The sequence below is a fragment of the Panulirus ornatus genome, chromosome 31 (genome assembly GCF_036320965.1).
Source record: "Panulirus ornatus isolate Po-2019 chromosome 31, ASM3632096v1, whole genome shotgun sequence".
NCBI classification, from domain to species: Eukaryota; Metazoa; Arthropoda; class Malacostraca; order Decapoda; family Palinuridae; genus Panulirus; species Panulirus ornatus.
In genome coordinates, this window is record NC_092254.1 from 2,625,621 (window position 1) to 2,640,447 (window position 14,827).

General features: G+C 37.6%; 1 protein-coding gene across 1 annotated transcript in view; it reads right to left on the reverse strand.

Annotated features, from left to right (window-relative positions):
• Positions 1–4,382: 4,382 nt before the first annotated feature.
• LOC139758685 (ras-related protein Rac1) overlaps positions 4,383–14,827 on the reverse strand; it is a 51,741-nt gene continuing 41,296 nt past the window's right edge. Inside the window, exons 2-5 of the mRNA XM_071680304.1 lie at positions 14,677–14,748; positions 12,638–12,818; positions 11,319–11,453; positions 4,383–9,092 (exon numbers count right to left, since the gene is read on the reverse strand). Coding sequence (XP_071536405.1) covers positions 8,937–9,092; positions 11,319–11,453; positions 12,638–12,818; positions 14,677–14,748 — 544 coding nt within the window. The 3' untranslated portion in view covers positions 4,383–8,936. The remainder of the gene's footprint in view (positions 9,093–11,318; positions 11,454–12,637; positions 12,819–14,676; positions 14,749–14,827) is intronic.

The window sequence follows — 14,827 nt, forward strand, 5'->3', positions numbered from 1 at the left end:
AGTGGGTAGCGATGCTGTTTCTTGTGGGGCAGGGTAGCACCAGGAGTGATATATGTATATGAGCGTGTATGGGCATTTAAATAAAGTGCATAAGACAAGGGAACAAATGCGAACGTGAGTGAAGGGGGTTAATGGGGAGGTGATAACAAGTAGTGGTGATGTGAGAAGGAGATGGAGTGAGTATTTTGAAGGTTTGTTGAATGTGTTTGATGATAGAGTGGCAGATATAGGGTGTTTTGGTCGAGGTGGTGTGCAAAGTGAGAGGATTAAGGAGAATGAATTGGTAAACAGAGAAGAGGTGGTAAAAGCTTTGCGGAAGATGAAAGCTGGCAAGGCAGTGGGTTTGGATGGTATTGCAGTGGAATTTATTAAAAACGCGGGTAACCGTATTGTTGAGTGGTTGGTAAGGTTATTTAATGTATGTATGACTCATGGTTAGGTGCCCGAGGATTGGCAGAATGCTTGCATAGTACCATTGTACAAAGGCAATGGGGATGAAGGTGAGTGCTCAAATTACAGAGGTATGAGTTTGATGAGTATTCCTGGGAAATTATATGGGAGGGTATTGATTGAGAGGGTGAAGGCATGTACAGAGCATCAGATTGGGGAAGAGCAGTGTGGTTTCAGAAGTGGTAGAGGATGTGTAGATCAGGTGTTAGATTTGAAGAATGTATGTGAGAAATACTTAGAAAAGCAAATGGATTTGTGGATGGCATTTATGGATCTGGAGAAGGCATATGATAGTTGATAGAGATGCTCTGTGGAAGGTATTAAGAATATATGGTGTGGGAGGCAAGTTGCTAGAAGCAGTGAAAAGTTTTTATCGAGGATGTAAGGCATGTGTACGAGTAGGAAGAGAGGAAAGTGATTGGTTCTCTGTGAATGTCGGTTTGTGGCAGGGGTGCGTGATGTCTCCATGGTCCTTTAATTTGTTTATGGATGGGGTTGTTAGGGAGGTGAATGCAAGTGATTTGGAGAGAGGGGCAAGTATGGAGTCTGTTGTGGATGAGACATCTTGGGAAGTGAGTCAGTTGTTGTTCACTGATGATATGGCGCTGGTGGCTGATTCAGGTGAGAAACTGCAGAAACTGGTGACTGAGTTTGGTAAAGTGTGTGAAAGAAGAAAGCTGAGAGTAAATGTGAATATGAGCAAGGTTATTAGGTACAGTAGGGTTCAGGGACAAGTCAATTGGGAGGTACGTTTGAATGGAGAAAAACTGGAGGAAGTGAAGTGTTTTAGATGTCTGGGAGTGGATTTGACAGTGGATGGAACCATGGAAGCGGAAGTGAGTCATAGGGTGGGGGAGAGGGTGAAAGTTCTGGGAGTATCGAAAAATGTGTGGAAGGCGAGAACGTTATGTCGGAAAGTAAAAATGGGTATGTTTGAAGGAATAGTGGTTCCGACAATGTTATATGGTTGCGAGGAGTGGGCTATAGATAGAGTTGTGCGGAGGAGGGTGGAAGTGTTGGGAATGAGATGTTTGAGGACAATATGTGGTGTGAGGTGGTTTGATCGAGTAAGTAATGAAATTGTAAGAGAGATGTAATAAAAAGAATGTGGTTGAGAAAGCACAAGAGGGTGTTTTGAAATGATTTGGTCTCATGGAGAGAATGAGTGAGGAAAGATTGACAAAGAGGATACATGTGTCAGAGGTGGAGGGAACGAGGAGAAGTGGGAGACCAAATTGGAGGTGGAAAGATGGAGTGAAAAAGATTTTGAGTGATCGGGGCCTGAACATGCAGGAGGGTGAAAGACATGCAAGGAATAGTGAATTGGAATGATGTGGTATACCGGGGTCGATGTGCTGTCAATGGATTGAACCAGGGCATGTGAAGTGTCTGGGGTAAACAATGGAAAGATCTTTGGGGCCTGAATGTGGAAAGGGAGCTGTGGTTTTTGGTGCATTATACATAACAGCTAGAGACTGAGTGTGAACGATTGTGGCCTTTGTTGTCTTTTCCTAGTGCTACCTTGCACACATGCCGGGGAAGGGGGTTGTCATTTTCATGTGTGGCAGGGTGGCGACAGGAATGAATAAGGGCAGACAGTATGAATTATGTACATGTGTATATGTGTGTATGTCTGTGTGTGTATATATATGTATACGTTGAGATGTATAGGTATGTATAAGTGCGTGTGTGGACGCATATGTATATACATTGTGTGGGTGGGTTGGGCCATTCTTTCGTCTGTTTCCTTGCGCTACCTTGCTAACGCGGGAGACAGCGACAAAGTATAATAAAATATATAAATAAATATATATATGTAGTGTGTACATGAGTAGATGGCCATTCTTCGTCAGTTTCCTGGTGCTACCTCGCTGACGCAGGAAATGGTGATCATGTATAATAAATAAATAAGTGTAGTTTAATGATTAAGATAAAGTGAAAGTGGAATGTTGAGAGGCTGATAAGAGGAAAGCAAAAAGAGAGTAGATGGAGATTTTGGATGGAAGTTGAGTGAAACATTTAAGAAACTTAAACTGTATTGGAAGGAGGTGAGAAAGGAAGAGTTGGATGCAAAAGTGGAAATATAAATGATAAGTAAAGGAAGAGGAGTTGCTGAATCAAAATGAGGAAAGGAAGATGGAAGGGTATTTTGAAGATCTGATGAATGTGGTAGATTGTAAGGCAGCAGTTGTTACATGTATGGGTATATATATGGGATGGAGGAAAAGGGACACAAGTGCAGGGGTCTGTAGCTAGAAGGGAGGTAAAAATGGTGATAAAGAGGTTGGAGGTAGGAAAGACAACTGGAATGGATGGGATTGCAGCTGAAGTTTTGAAGTATGTAGGAGAAAGTATGATAGAAAAGATGCATTTGATATGTACTTTAGCATGGAAGCAGAAGGTTGTGCCCAAGGATTGACTGGAAGTTATTATTCCCTTCTATCAATATATCTGACGTTTGTTCCCTTAAGGAACTCCTTCAAGTTGTGGGGTGCCCACAGCAAATGATTGTCCATAACTGGTGAATTCCAGTGCTGCTTAGACTTTTAGTGCCTCACCCAAAACAAGCCAATGACAGAGGGCAACTCTAGCACATTGTTTCCAGTTGCCTCTTCTCGATGATCTTATTGACCACTACTGCATGTATTGCACTATAGTTGCCCTCTGCGAGTGGCCTGTTAGGGGTGATGCACTGAAGGCTAAGAGGTGGCACTAGAGTACATCAATTATGGAGACTTTAACCATGGCCACTCCCTTGACAGAGTTCCCAAATTGAATAAGCATCAGAGATATAGATAGATGGCAGTAAGAGAGATGAAGGCAAAAGTAGGGAAAAGGGGTGTAGAGATGAAGTGAGGTTGTGAGGTATGGTGGCTAGTGACAAGTTTATTTGTGGATATTACTGTTTGTTGAGAGAGAATTTAATAATTTGGGAGCTATCTTAGGTAAGTTTGGTGATATGGAATGAGAGAGAAGGGTGAGCAGTACAAGGGTCATCAAGTCCCTTAATAGAATAAGGAAGGGTAGAGTTGTTAGTACGAAAGTGAAGAAGGGATTTTACTGTTCTGACCACGTCCTATACAGCCAAGACATGGCTAGATGGAATGAAAAAAGTAATGAGGTGTACAAGAGATTTGGTATGACAGTGAATTGTGGAGTGGCAGAATAGGTGAAATGGAATACTTTGAGGTAGTTTGGTCATGTTGAGTTTACGAGGAGAGTGTATGATAGTATGATTGATGGGGTTGGTGTGAGGAAGACCACCTGTGACAAAGGAAGATTGCAAGAATGTGTGGAATGGTATGTGCCAAGGAAGCATTAAGGACAGGTTTAAGAGTAGACTATTTTGCCATGGCCACCCCCTTGCTTGGAGTTCCTGGCTGGAATTGGCACCAGAGATATTATCAGTGTCCTTCCATACTGAATAATCATTTTTGGAGTAAAGGAATTTAAATGTTGGGTACCATTCTTCATGACAGAAGTTGGCTATCAAGCTAATATAGTTGGTATCTTGGTGAATTTAGTTAATTTCTTAAAAATTATCTGCATGTGGGTCACCTTTTCGTAGGTACATACATGCATAATTTACCATACATAAACGTAGTAGGAGTCTCTGCAAATACTGCACTAGAGTTGCCCTCTGCCCAGTGTCCTGTTAAGGGCGATACTTCAGGTCCATGGCCACCCCCTTGAGGGAGTTTCAGGTGTGGACAAGTATCAGATAGTTACAATATACATAACTTTGGCATTAAGCACTTCAAAATATGAGATGTTATTCTCTAAAGTTTAAAGTCTTGCAGGATGGCATCAGTAATGGTGTAAAAACTGATTTGCTTGGTACAAAGATTTGCTTGCACAAAGATTTAAAAAAAACAAAAAACTATAGTCCTGTAAAACCTCTTCCCAGAGAGGAGAGAAGAAATTTTGGGTAAAATAATTATACAGTTTTATTTCATCATATCTTGACATCCCTATTTACAAATGTAAAAACATTTTACAAACTTCAACATGTTAATCACTGAACTTTGTGCACAATTAGGCTATGCAAAATGACAAGTGGTGCCTATTGTATTATTTAGGTCTCAGGTAATTCTTGAAAGCTTGGACAAGGAACTCAAGCCGAATGCAAAGGAAATTGGAAAATATATATTAATGGAAGGGCCAGTAGTACTAATGACATTAGTTCCTACTCAAGTATCTTATATAAATTAATTTACAACTGATCCAATGCTGTTTAGTAGTGCAGTTACAAACTTGAGTGTCTTCTTTTACAGCAGCAACTTCCATTCTTTTAAAAATACGCATTACTGGATGTCACGTTATTAAGCCTGTGCCATTTGGCAAGAATTCCTTGTTCATTTTCTATTTGTTTTAAAGCCATAAAATAGACAAAATGGATGGAACCTTTGCCTTTTTCCCATTTAAAACTGCTTACACCAATGCTCATGTCCATAGCCTGTAGGATGTGGAAGGTAATATTCCACGTCCATGACAAAGGGAGTAGACAACTTTATTCGCCTTTTAAGATGGGAGAGGCTTAAAACCAGTCACCTAGGGTGACTGGCTTCACGCTGAAAGTAGCACCTATGAAACACTTTAATTACCAATTGTGATCTATATCATGTCAGAGGCATGAAAATAACTTTGTATTTCTTCATTACAGCTCAAAACAAAATGCTAAATCATTTAATCAGTAAATTATAGAACTGTGTTAAGAGACAAACAGGTTTGTATAATGGTCAATAAGAACTCGTGTGTGCATGGCAATCGTAAAGTGTTGTGTATATATGTATGTACAATCTTACAAATGTTCTTTTCATGCTACACACTGACTTTTCAATAAGAAACCTTTATAAAAAGTTAGAACTGAAGATACTGCACATACAGTACTAGAAATACAGCATTAGACAATTAAAACTTAACACGTTTTAGGTTAGCACATTAACTCATTTCACAGAAACAATATATGGTGACCAGTATTTCAGACCCATAATTACTAACAGAGTATACTCTTGACGCCCATGACCATCAAATTTTCATAACTTGTCTCCCAAAACTTCTGTGATAAAGGAACTTGCAACTAAAAGAATATGCAGCCAGCAATGTCATTAGAACCAGTCATTGCCAATAAACCTTATTACACAGGGAAAGCCAGGGTTTTGAAGATGTTGGTCACATTCCATTACTAATCACATACAAAACTTACATTATGAGATTTACTTTAAAGGTACTACAGTCTCATTAATGGTGATATATCAAATTTTCTCTTAAGTGAACTATGGGTTTGATAAACATCTTGGCTTCACCTCTTTAGGTATTTAACACAATAAAAAGTACATTGAACTTTGAAAGAGGCTCAGCTTAAATGCTTTTGAAAATATAACTCGGTATTTTTTTTAAAATTTAAAATCTTGAAGCACAGTACCTTTAGAGTATATTTTGAAAGGCATCACATTCTATCATTATTAGAGGTGGAATAATTAATTTTCATATACCTCATGCTTTAAATAATTTAAGGACTTCATTTATCAACATAATTGGAAAATCAATGGTATACTGCAAACAAAATCATCATAACTTGTTAACCCTACTTTTAAAAATAGAGTTCCATGCCAATCAAGTTGGTTTACTGATACATTAGTGTGGTGGTATGTATATATACATTATGAGCTTATATATTTTGACACAATTTACATGCATCAAAACACTTAATCCTTTGTTAAATTTCCCACTGTCAGTATCACACATCCAACAGGTATTATTGGCCTTGGCAGCATATATAAAACTTTATGTACACGGAATATTTTACTATTAACACTTACCATAAAGCAACTTAAAAACATAAACAATAGAACATGCAATGATTTTCATGAAACTTATGTTTTTGGATGTAATGAAGTGGCAGATGAAGTCAGACAAATCCAACTATCTGAGAACAAAAGTTTACCTTACTGTACAATGTAATCAATTTCCATTGTGATGATCCTTTACGGAAGCTTCAATGAGTTATGATGAGGAGGTACTTTCAATGTTGCCACTACCCATGCTGCACCTTCCAACTGACACTAGTATACCACCATTTTCTTACATCTTGTTGGAGTACACTTCCTACTGAACAACAAAGCTTTTAATTTATAAAATGTGATCAGTTGAGGACAGCACAGAGGCATTAGAGCAACATAAACTTCTGTGTACCACAGTTGGCAGGAAGAGCATTGCAAGGGTACCGAGTGGCTTAATACATTTTGTTGAACACAGCCTGATTATATATCAGGTATGAAAGACCTGTTGGTAAACTTACATTCACTGCAAAATTACAGGCCCATGAAATAGTTACTAACAGCATTAATCCAATACTGTATATCACTTCTGTGCTAAGTAATGGAAAATGCTGGTCATACTATTAATTTTTCCAAAATCTTAGATGGGTTGAAAGACCAAGCATCATGGCTTCAGTTGCTTAGAAACCTGCTTACTGGACATTGAACAGAGACCTAGTCTGCAGTGCAAAACACGAGATCTTACAAATGATATGCTTAATACCTTAGCCACCTATCTGCACTGCCAAATTTTGAGGGTGGTGTTTGCACCATACAATAATTCATGATCTTAAGTCACTATGGAAATAACAATATCTTGTTATTCAGGTTAACAATAAAACTAACATCCTGGTGACAAAAAATGTCACTAAATGTATGATATGGAAATTTGAGTAGTAAATCTTTTTCCTGTACACCCCAATACACCACTCCAATTACACCAACTGCCATGCTCTAATTTAGAAATTAAAACAACTACCTTGCCAAATACATACATCAAAAGAGAGAGATCCTTTTACTACACTTTTGAGTGTTCTACCCTTGAGAGGTTGAGACAAAATAATTTGTAAAGTTTTTAAAATTCAAAACTATGTAGTTATGAAAAGGACGAACTAGTCTAAAAAGCATAATGTTTGACCACTGGTAAAAAGTCTGAATAAAACGGCTTAAAAGATCTTCACAGCATATTTCATCCAATTCAGTATCTTAAGTTTATAAAGTTTGTGCAAACCCTACAGTGACAGTCCTGATATGGGCTGGGGATGATAATTACGATACTGATGAAAATCACAGATATTAATGGTTATTTCACTATCCTTCTCGTACAAATTTCTTGTGTTGTGCAAGGTGGCCTATACCCAGCATTAAAACATCACCATCACCACACATTATACATTTTGAATAATTGCAACGCTTGCTTCAACACTCAAATATTCCAGGTCATTGTACTGCAAAAAATTTCTGAACCTCCAAAGCTTTTACAAAGGGTCCACCACTTTTCTCATTTTCTTAATATCTTTACAGCACACACATACATCAACTCTGGATCAAACGTTAGATATATCAGCTCCTCTTTATAAACTTTTAAAGCATGTTTCAATATTTCTACACTAACATTCCTATAAAAGAAATTTTTTTTTTTTTACGTTATAGAATTTTTAAAGACACTGGCAAGTAATATCAAACATCTGTATTTTCAACCAAAGCAACACTCATGCACACTTATCTGAACAGAAGGCAAATTAACTGTCATAGGTCAGACACTTTCTAGCTCACCTTGAACTGGAATAAACTGTTATAGTTCCCAAAAGCAATACAACAAGGCACAAATTATGTTCTCTGTTTGGGATCATAAGTGCATATAGTCTGTTGACTGCTGCATGAGGTTCAGCATGTCCTGCTAAGTAGTTGCTTTTACAATACTCTAATGTTTTAACTACTCACGTGGAAATAAGAGATAAATACATATTAAATTATAAATATTACCAGTATGTAGGCAAATAATGTGTGATTCAGTGCTGTTGAACAATAATGCAAACAGACAGCAGTTTGATGAACCAGACCTCAAATCTAAAGTTGCACCAAACATGTCTAAATTCCTGCATGATTAAAGTGGGTACTTGTTTTTGTGCAAACAAAGCCTCTGGGGCTTTGCCTGGAAATATGAATTTACAATTAATAAAAATGCAAATAATAGTGTAAAGCCCTAAAAAAAAAAAAAAAAAAAAAAAAAAAAACTGGGTTCAATGTAAGGGGAGGGCAGGCATACAGTTGCACTAACTGTCCTGTGATCATGGGTTTGTATACAAAATTTAGTCATTCATAATCCTATCAACAGTGACTCAAATTATGAATTTTCAACTTTCAATTTCCATACACTGATTCTGTCCAGCAAATGGGACATTTTCTTCCCTGTAGCTTCATGAGGAAAGAATCACTTGGGTACTGGAACAGTCACTATCAACACGTGATAAACAATTCACTTTAAAATCATACTGTATGACTCCTATGACCTACCACAGCAAAGTGGCCATAAGGAAAAGGATCTATGCTTAGGGTCACCTTGACAAAAAAGATGAATCACTAATGGTCAATATGATTCCAAAGCCATGACATAACTATTCAAAAATCCATTTGTTTGGTTCCTAAATATTCATCTACTGGGTCTTACAGGAGAGTGCACTTGCGTTTCTTATTCGGTGGTTTAATAGGGCATAGCACAGCACGGATAGCCTCATCAAACACAGTCTTCAAACCTTTCTGGGTCAGAGCAGAGCACTCCAAATACTTGGTGGCACCTACTTCTTTAGCCATAGACAGACCCTGCAGGAAAAGGTATCTTAAGTCCTTCTAACATGTATTTAATAAAAAAAAAAAAAAAAATGGATCATACAGAGCATTACATGCAAATGTTATTTATTTTTGTAGATATCTGGAAATTTCTCCATTTTGTTAAATATAATCTTATTGTAAACATAGTTTTTTTTTTTTTTTTTTTTTTTTTTGTACATATTTGCTATTTCCCGCATTAGCAAGGTAGCATTAAGAATAGAGGATAGCCATTGAGAGAATATCCTCACCTGGCCCCCTTCTTAACATTTTTAGTGCAAAATTTAAATTTTAGTATTTCTTAACGTTGGCACAGAACTATAGATATTGTCTTGCACTTTGAATTTCAAAATGAAATGCCCTAATAGCATCAAGTCATTAGAATGCATGTTTAACACTGATTTTATTTCTTACCTAACTTTTTATCTTAAGAGGTAATATCTTGAACATATATACAGCATTTGTATTCAACCTCATTCATCGTTACCCTATTCCAGGTGGCGCCAAAATAAATATTTGGGTTCTCTACACACACTATTTACCTATGTATTAATACTCGATTCCCACTTTAATGGACTGATCAGAACTCATAACCTCTCCAACATCACTCACATCCACCCATAACCCATTTCCAGCATGTTAAACATGGACTTCCATACCTAAATGTGTTTCTTACCTTTTACTCAACACAAATATTAATTGATAATCAGAGACCATGGTCTCTATTCATACCATTTTCTTTGGAAAATATTCCTCAATCATTCCTCTACCATCTGTTGAAATAATACTAGTTGTTCATGGTATGTAGTACTCAATATCTGGTAGCATGTCATAATAATTTTGGTGTAAATTATATCATCCAACTTTTAAGACTAATGTGTAGCCAGACAAAAAAACCCACCTCAGCAAATCATATCATCCGACTTTTACAACTAACGCTGCCAGACAATCCAACCACAAGCAACAGGATTTGCTCTGTAAATGAAACATGACAAGAATACAGTTCTCACTTTTTCCCCCCCAGGACAGTTCTCACTGTATCTTCTACTGTACTGCAAAACATATTCTTGCATCGATCATCTGCTAAATAATCTTGATGATCATTCCATCCAGAGACTCATTTATGCACCTTTCTAAAGACGTCATACTACATATATATCTCCTCATTCTATATGTCCTTCTAATTCCAACTAAACCATAAAAATCATACACCTATAAAATTCTTATTTTCTACTTATCCTGACATACATACACTTGGGTATCATAATCATACATCAGCACTGGGATAGGTGCTCCATCATGTAAACTTGTCGCTCTTCCACTTGGTCTATTAGCTCATACATATACTCTAACGAAGTCCTCATTGATGGCAAGTATCCTCGCTGGTTTTGTGCCTTCATACTTTAAAGTGTCACCTTATATCTTTATTTGTCAATTCTTTTAGATTCCTTTACCTTCAGAAATGCATTTGGTATTTCCATAGCCTCTACCAGTTTCCTTTTTTTAAGTTCTCTTTTTCCTTTGCAACCATTTCTTCTCTAAATCGAACATGGCCTTATCCCTACCAAAAAAACTGTCAATGACCTGCTTTTTAACAAGAACAGCATCCACCTGTTTTCTAAGCTTTTTAACCATTGAGATAGTATACATCAGCCATTTCACCTTTCATCCCTCCTCAATCCTTCTTTCCATTATAATCTTCAAAAACTTGTATAGAGTTATAGGGTTAACTTGCTACTTAAAGTACTGCGTGTTCCCTCCATGTTTGTATAAGGAATTTTCCCTAACCTTGCTATGCGAATACTCCAATTTTCTTCACCGATTTTCAGTAAAGTATTTTAGCTCTACACAAACAATTGTCCCAACTTTGCATGTATAGGTGTGTAATAAGATTGGGCAACTTCATTTCGAAAATTTCAAAATTCACTATGACATACAATTTTCAGTATTTGTATTGTGCCTGCTGCACAAAAATTAAGGATAGTATGTATAACAAATCAGTTGCCAACTTAACATCATGATTAAATGTTCACAAAGTCTGGAAGAAAACAACTGAACAATCTGGAGGAAACGAAAATGAAAGTTATCCATATCTTGAAATGGGGAAGCCTAATACTAAGAAGCTTAGGTCTAATTTCCAGCTACAAGGACAAAAACCTAAACTATATATGAGAAGTTTTTGAAATAAAGTTTTAAGGTATAAAACTGTTCATTACTTACTTGAGGGTATGAGATGGGAGTAAGCTTCTTGTCCTTGAGCTTGTCTAAGGTTTCACGGTCATCCCTAAGATCAAGCTTTGTTCCCACAAGAATGATGGGTGTGTTAGGACAGTGGTGCCGCACTTCTGGATACCACTGAAAAAGATGAAAACTCATTAGGATTCGTAAAAGGTGCATAATTCGGGTACATGAAACTCCCCCAACTGCACAGCAGTCATACATGAACGCATGCCAATTAGAAGGATAGGCAGGGTCAACTTGTACTATTCCTCCAGTCATATACATGCCATAATATAGTCTGGTTTGATGCTTCACATCCCTAATTCCTCAAGAACATAGATAACATCAACACAGGGCATCGTTTTTTGATACTGTTCATCAATCCCTCCATTCATTTTTTCAAGCTAGTTGCAAGACAATGTATGGTACCAAGCCTTAAGGAACCGACATGAGAAATAAAAAAAATGTGGATATTTGTAAATGTACAAGTTGAAGGGGTTGTGAGTGAAGATGGAATTGGTCATGTGATAGTTAAGAGGTAAAACAGTGGTTTACTGGATATGAAATGTGTGAAGGGCAACATGGATACATGGTCATGTAAAAGAATCGGTAAAATACTACCTTCTAAAATCAATTGATACAACCTGCACAAAAAGAGAGAACACTGCATACATTCAGGCTCATGACACTTAATTTAAAAGCCTTGCCTGCAATTACCAGAAACACCACGCAATGCACATGGAGAAGTAAGAGTGCTCTGGACAAGTATTTCCACAGTGCATCAGACAACCCAGGCTGTAGGGGTTACATGGGACTGTGGGTATAACTTTCAATATCTTGGCTGATCAACAACCCAACCCAGAAGCCTGCCAAGCCCAAGGGAAATTTAATGGACACTGAAATGATTTACAAATTTTCAACATATATGTATGTGAATGCAGAATGAATATAAAAGATATATTTCTTATTTTCTAACCTTACTAATTGAATACATCTTTTCCTGCAAGACAATCAATAGGGGGAACTACCATCTTTGATCCCCTTATGGATGTCCAAGTGTACAAATGATGAGAGTTTGTTTGAGAGGAAACATGAATACAAATTTAAGTCACACCTGATAACTCGGCCTGATGTGGAAGGTAGAGAACTGAAGTGCTGTAATACTTCCTGTACATACTGTCAAAGACTTGCTCAACTCCACAAACTAATCACACTATAAGGGTACTTTTGAATGACCAATAAGACTGCATGCATTTTATACCGTCAGTTTACTGGGAAAGGAGGTAAATATCATTAGAAAAATACTTTTATGGTCATACCTTTGCTCTGACATTCTCAAAACTGGCTGGGTTAACAAGAGAGAAACAGATAAGAAACACATCAGTCTGTGGATATGAAAGGGGACGCAAGCGGTCATAATCCTCCTGACCCGCTGTATCCCATAGTCCTAGATTGATTGGCTTGCCATCTACCATAACATTAGCAGAATAGTTGTCAAACCTGAAAAAAAGAAAAAGTCGGCAAAGTTGTAATTTTGGGACAATCTAAATTATATTTACTATTAATTCTAGTAAAAATTTACGTGCATTCAAAAGCTTTTTAAATTGTCACTAATATGCCTACAGATAAATCAACCGAATGTAGGCAAGCTCTTCATGAGTGCTGCAGCTCTAAGGCTGTCACTATCTGTAATGAGATGACAGAGGACTCCTGTGGAAGTGAGGAGTTTGACGAGATTGTGTTCCATTCCATTAATAAGGATACAACCTCAACAAAGGTAATCTTTAAATCACTATAACTGCATTGGAGGTAGAGTTCAGTTATACACATACATGTAGCACATATAATTAATAGGTACCATACTACATATACCATAAATATACTAGTACATACACTTAATACGTACTATACTATACTACACGTGTGGGCGAGGCAATAAGATAAGACAACTACCTGGGTAAGAGTGCAACTTTACAAATGCCTAAGTGGCGGCTCACAACGCAGCTGTCACTAACCCTCCCGATACCCAGGCGGGTAGAACTGGCATTATATTTATTATACTTGACTGCCGTTTTATATATATATATATATATATCTTCCGCAAAGCGAGGCGTGGGCTATGGATAGAGTTGTGCGCAGGAGGGTGGATGTGCTGGAAATGAGATGTTTGAGGACAATATGTGGTGTGAGGTGGTCTGATCGAGTAAGCAATGTAAGGGTAAGAGATGTGTGGAAATAAAAAGTGTGGTTGAGAGAGCAGAAGAGGGTGTTTTGAAATGGTTTGGTCACATGGAGAGAATGAGTGAGGAAAGATTGACCAAGAGGATATATGTGTCAGAGGTGGAGGGAACGAGGAGAAGTGGGAGACCAAATTGGAGGTGGAAAGATGGAGTGAAAAAGACTTTGATCAGGGCCTAGACATGCAGGAGTGTGAAAGGCGTGCAAGGAATGGAGTGAAGTGGAACGATGTGGTATATCGGGGTCGATGTGCTGTCAATGGATTGAAACAGGGCTTGTGAAGTGTCTGGGGTAAGCCATGGAAAGTTCTGTGGGGCCTGGATGTGGAAAGGGAGCTGTGGTTTCGGTGCATTATTACATGACAGCTAGAGACTGAGTGTGAACGAATGGGGCCTTTGCTGTCTTTTCCTAGTGCTATCTCGCACACATGAGGGGGTTGTTATTCCATGTGTGGCGAGGTGGCGATGGGAATAAATAAAGGCAGACAGTATGAATTATGTACATGTGTATATATGTACATGTCTCTGTGTATATATATGTATACATTAAGATGTATAGGTATGTATATTTGCGTGTGTGGACGTGTATGTATATACATGTGTATGTGGGTGGGTTGGGCCATTCTTTCGTCTGTTTCCTTGCGCTACCTCGCTAACACGGGAGACAGCGACAAAGCAATATATATATATATATATATATATATATATATATATATATATATATATATATATATATATATATCCCTGGGGATAGGGGAGAAAGAATACTTCTCACGTATTCCCTGCGTGTCATAGAAGGCGGCTAAAAGGGAAGGGAGCGGGGGGCTGGAAATCCTCCCCTCTCGTTTTTTAATTTTCCAAAAGAAGGAATAGAGAAGGGAGCCAAGTGAGGATATTCCCTCAAAGGCTCAGTCTTCTGTTCTTAACGCTACCTCTTTAACACGGGAATTGGCGAATAGTATGAATATATATATATATATATATATATATATATATATATATATATATATATATATATATATATATACACACAAACACAAAATTCACGATTGGATCAACTCTTTCACAGGCAACAAAGACTGGTCAAATAACTTTATGAATCTTATTGAAATAATACTTACACTGTGGGTATGTATTCTCCTGGGAAGGCATTGGTTGTGTAACTGATGAGCAGACACGTCTTACCCACAGCTCTGCAAAGAAACCATTTGTAAGTTGGAGAAAATCTATCCAGGTCAAATTACACTCCCTTATCTAATATCAAATAAAAAT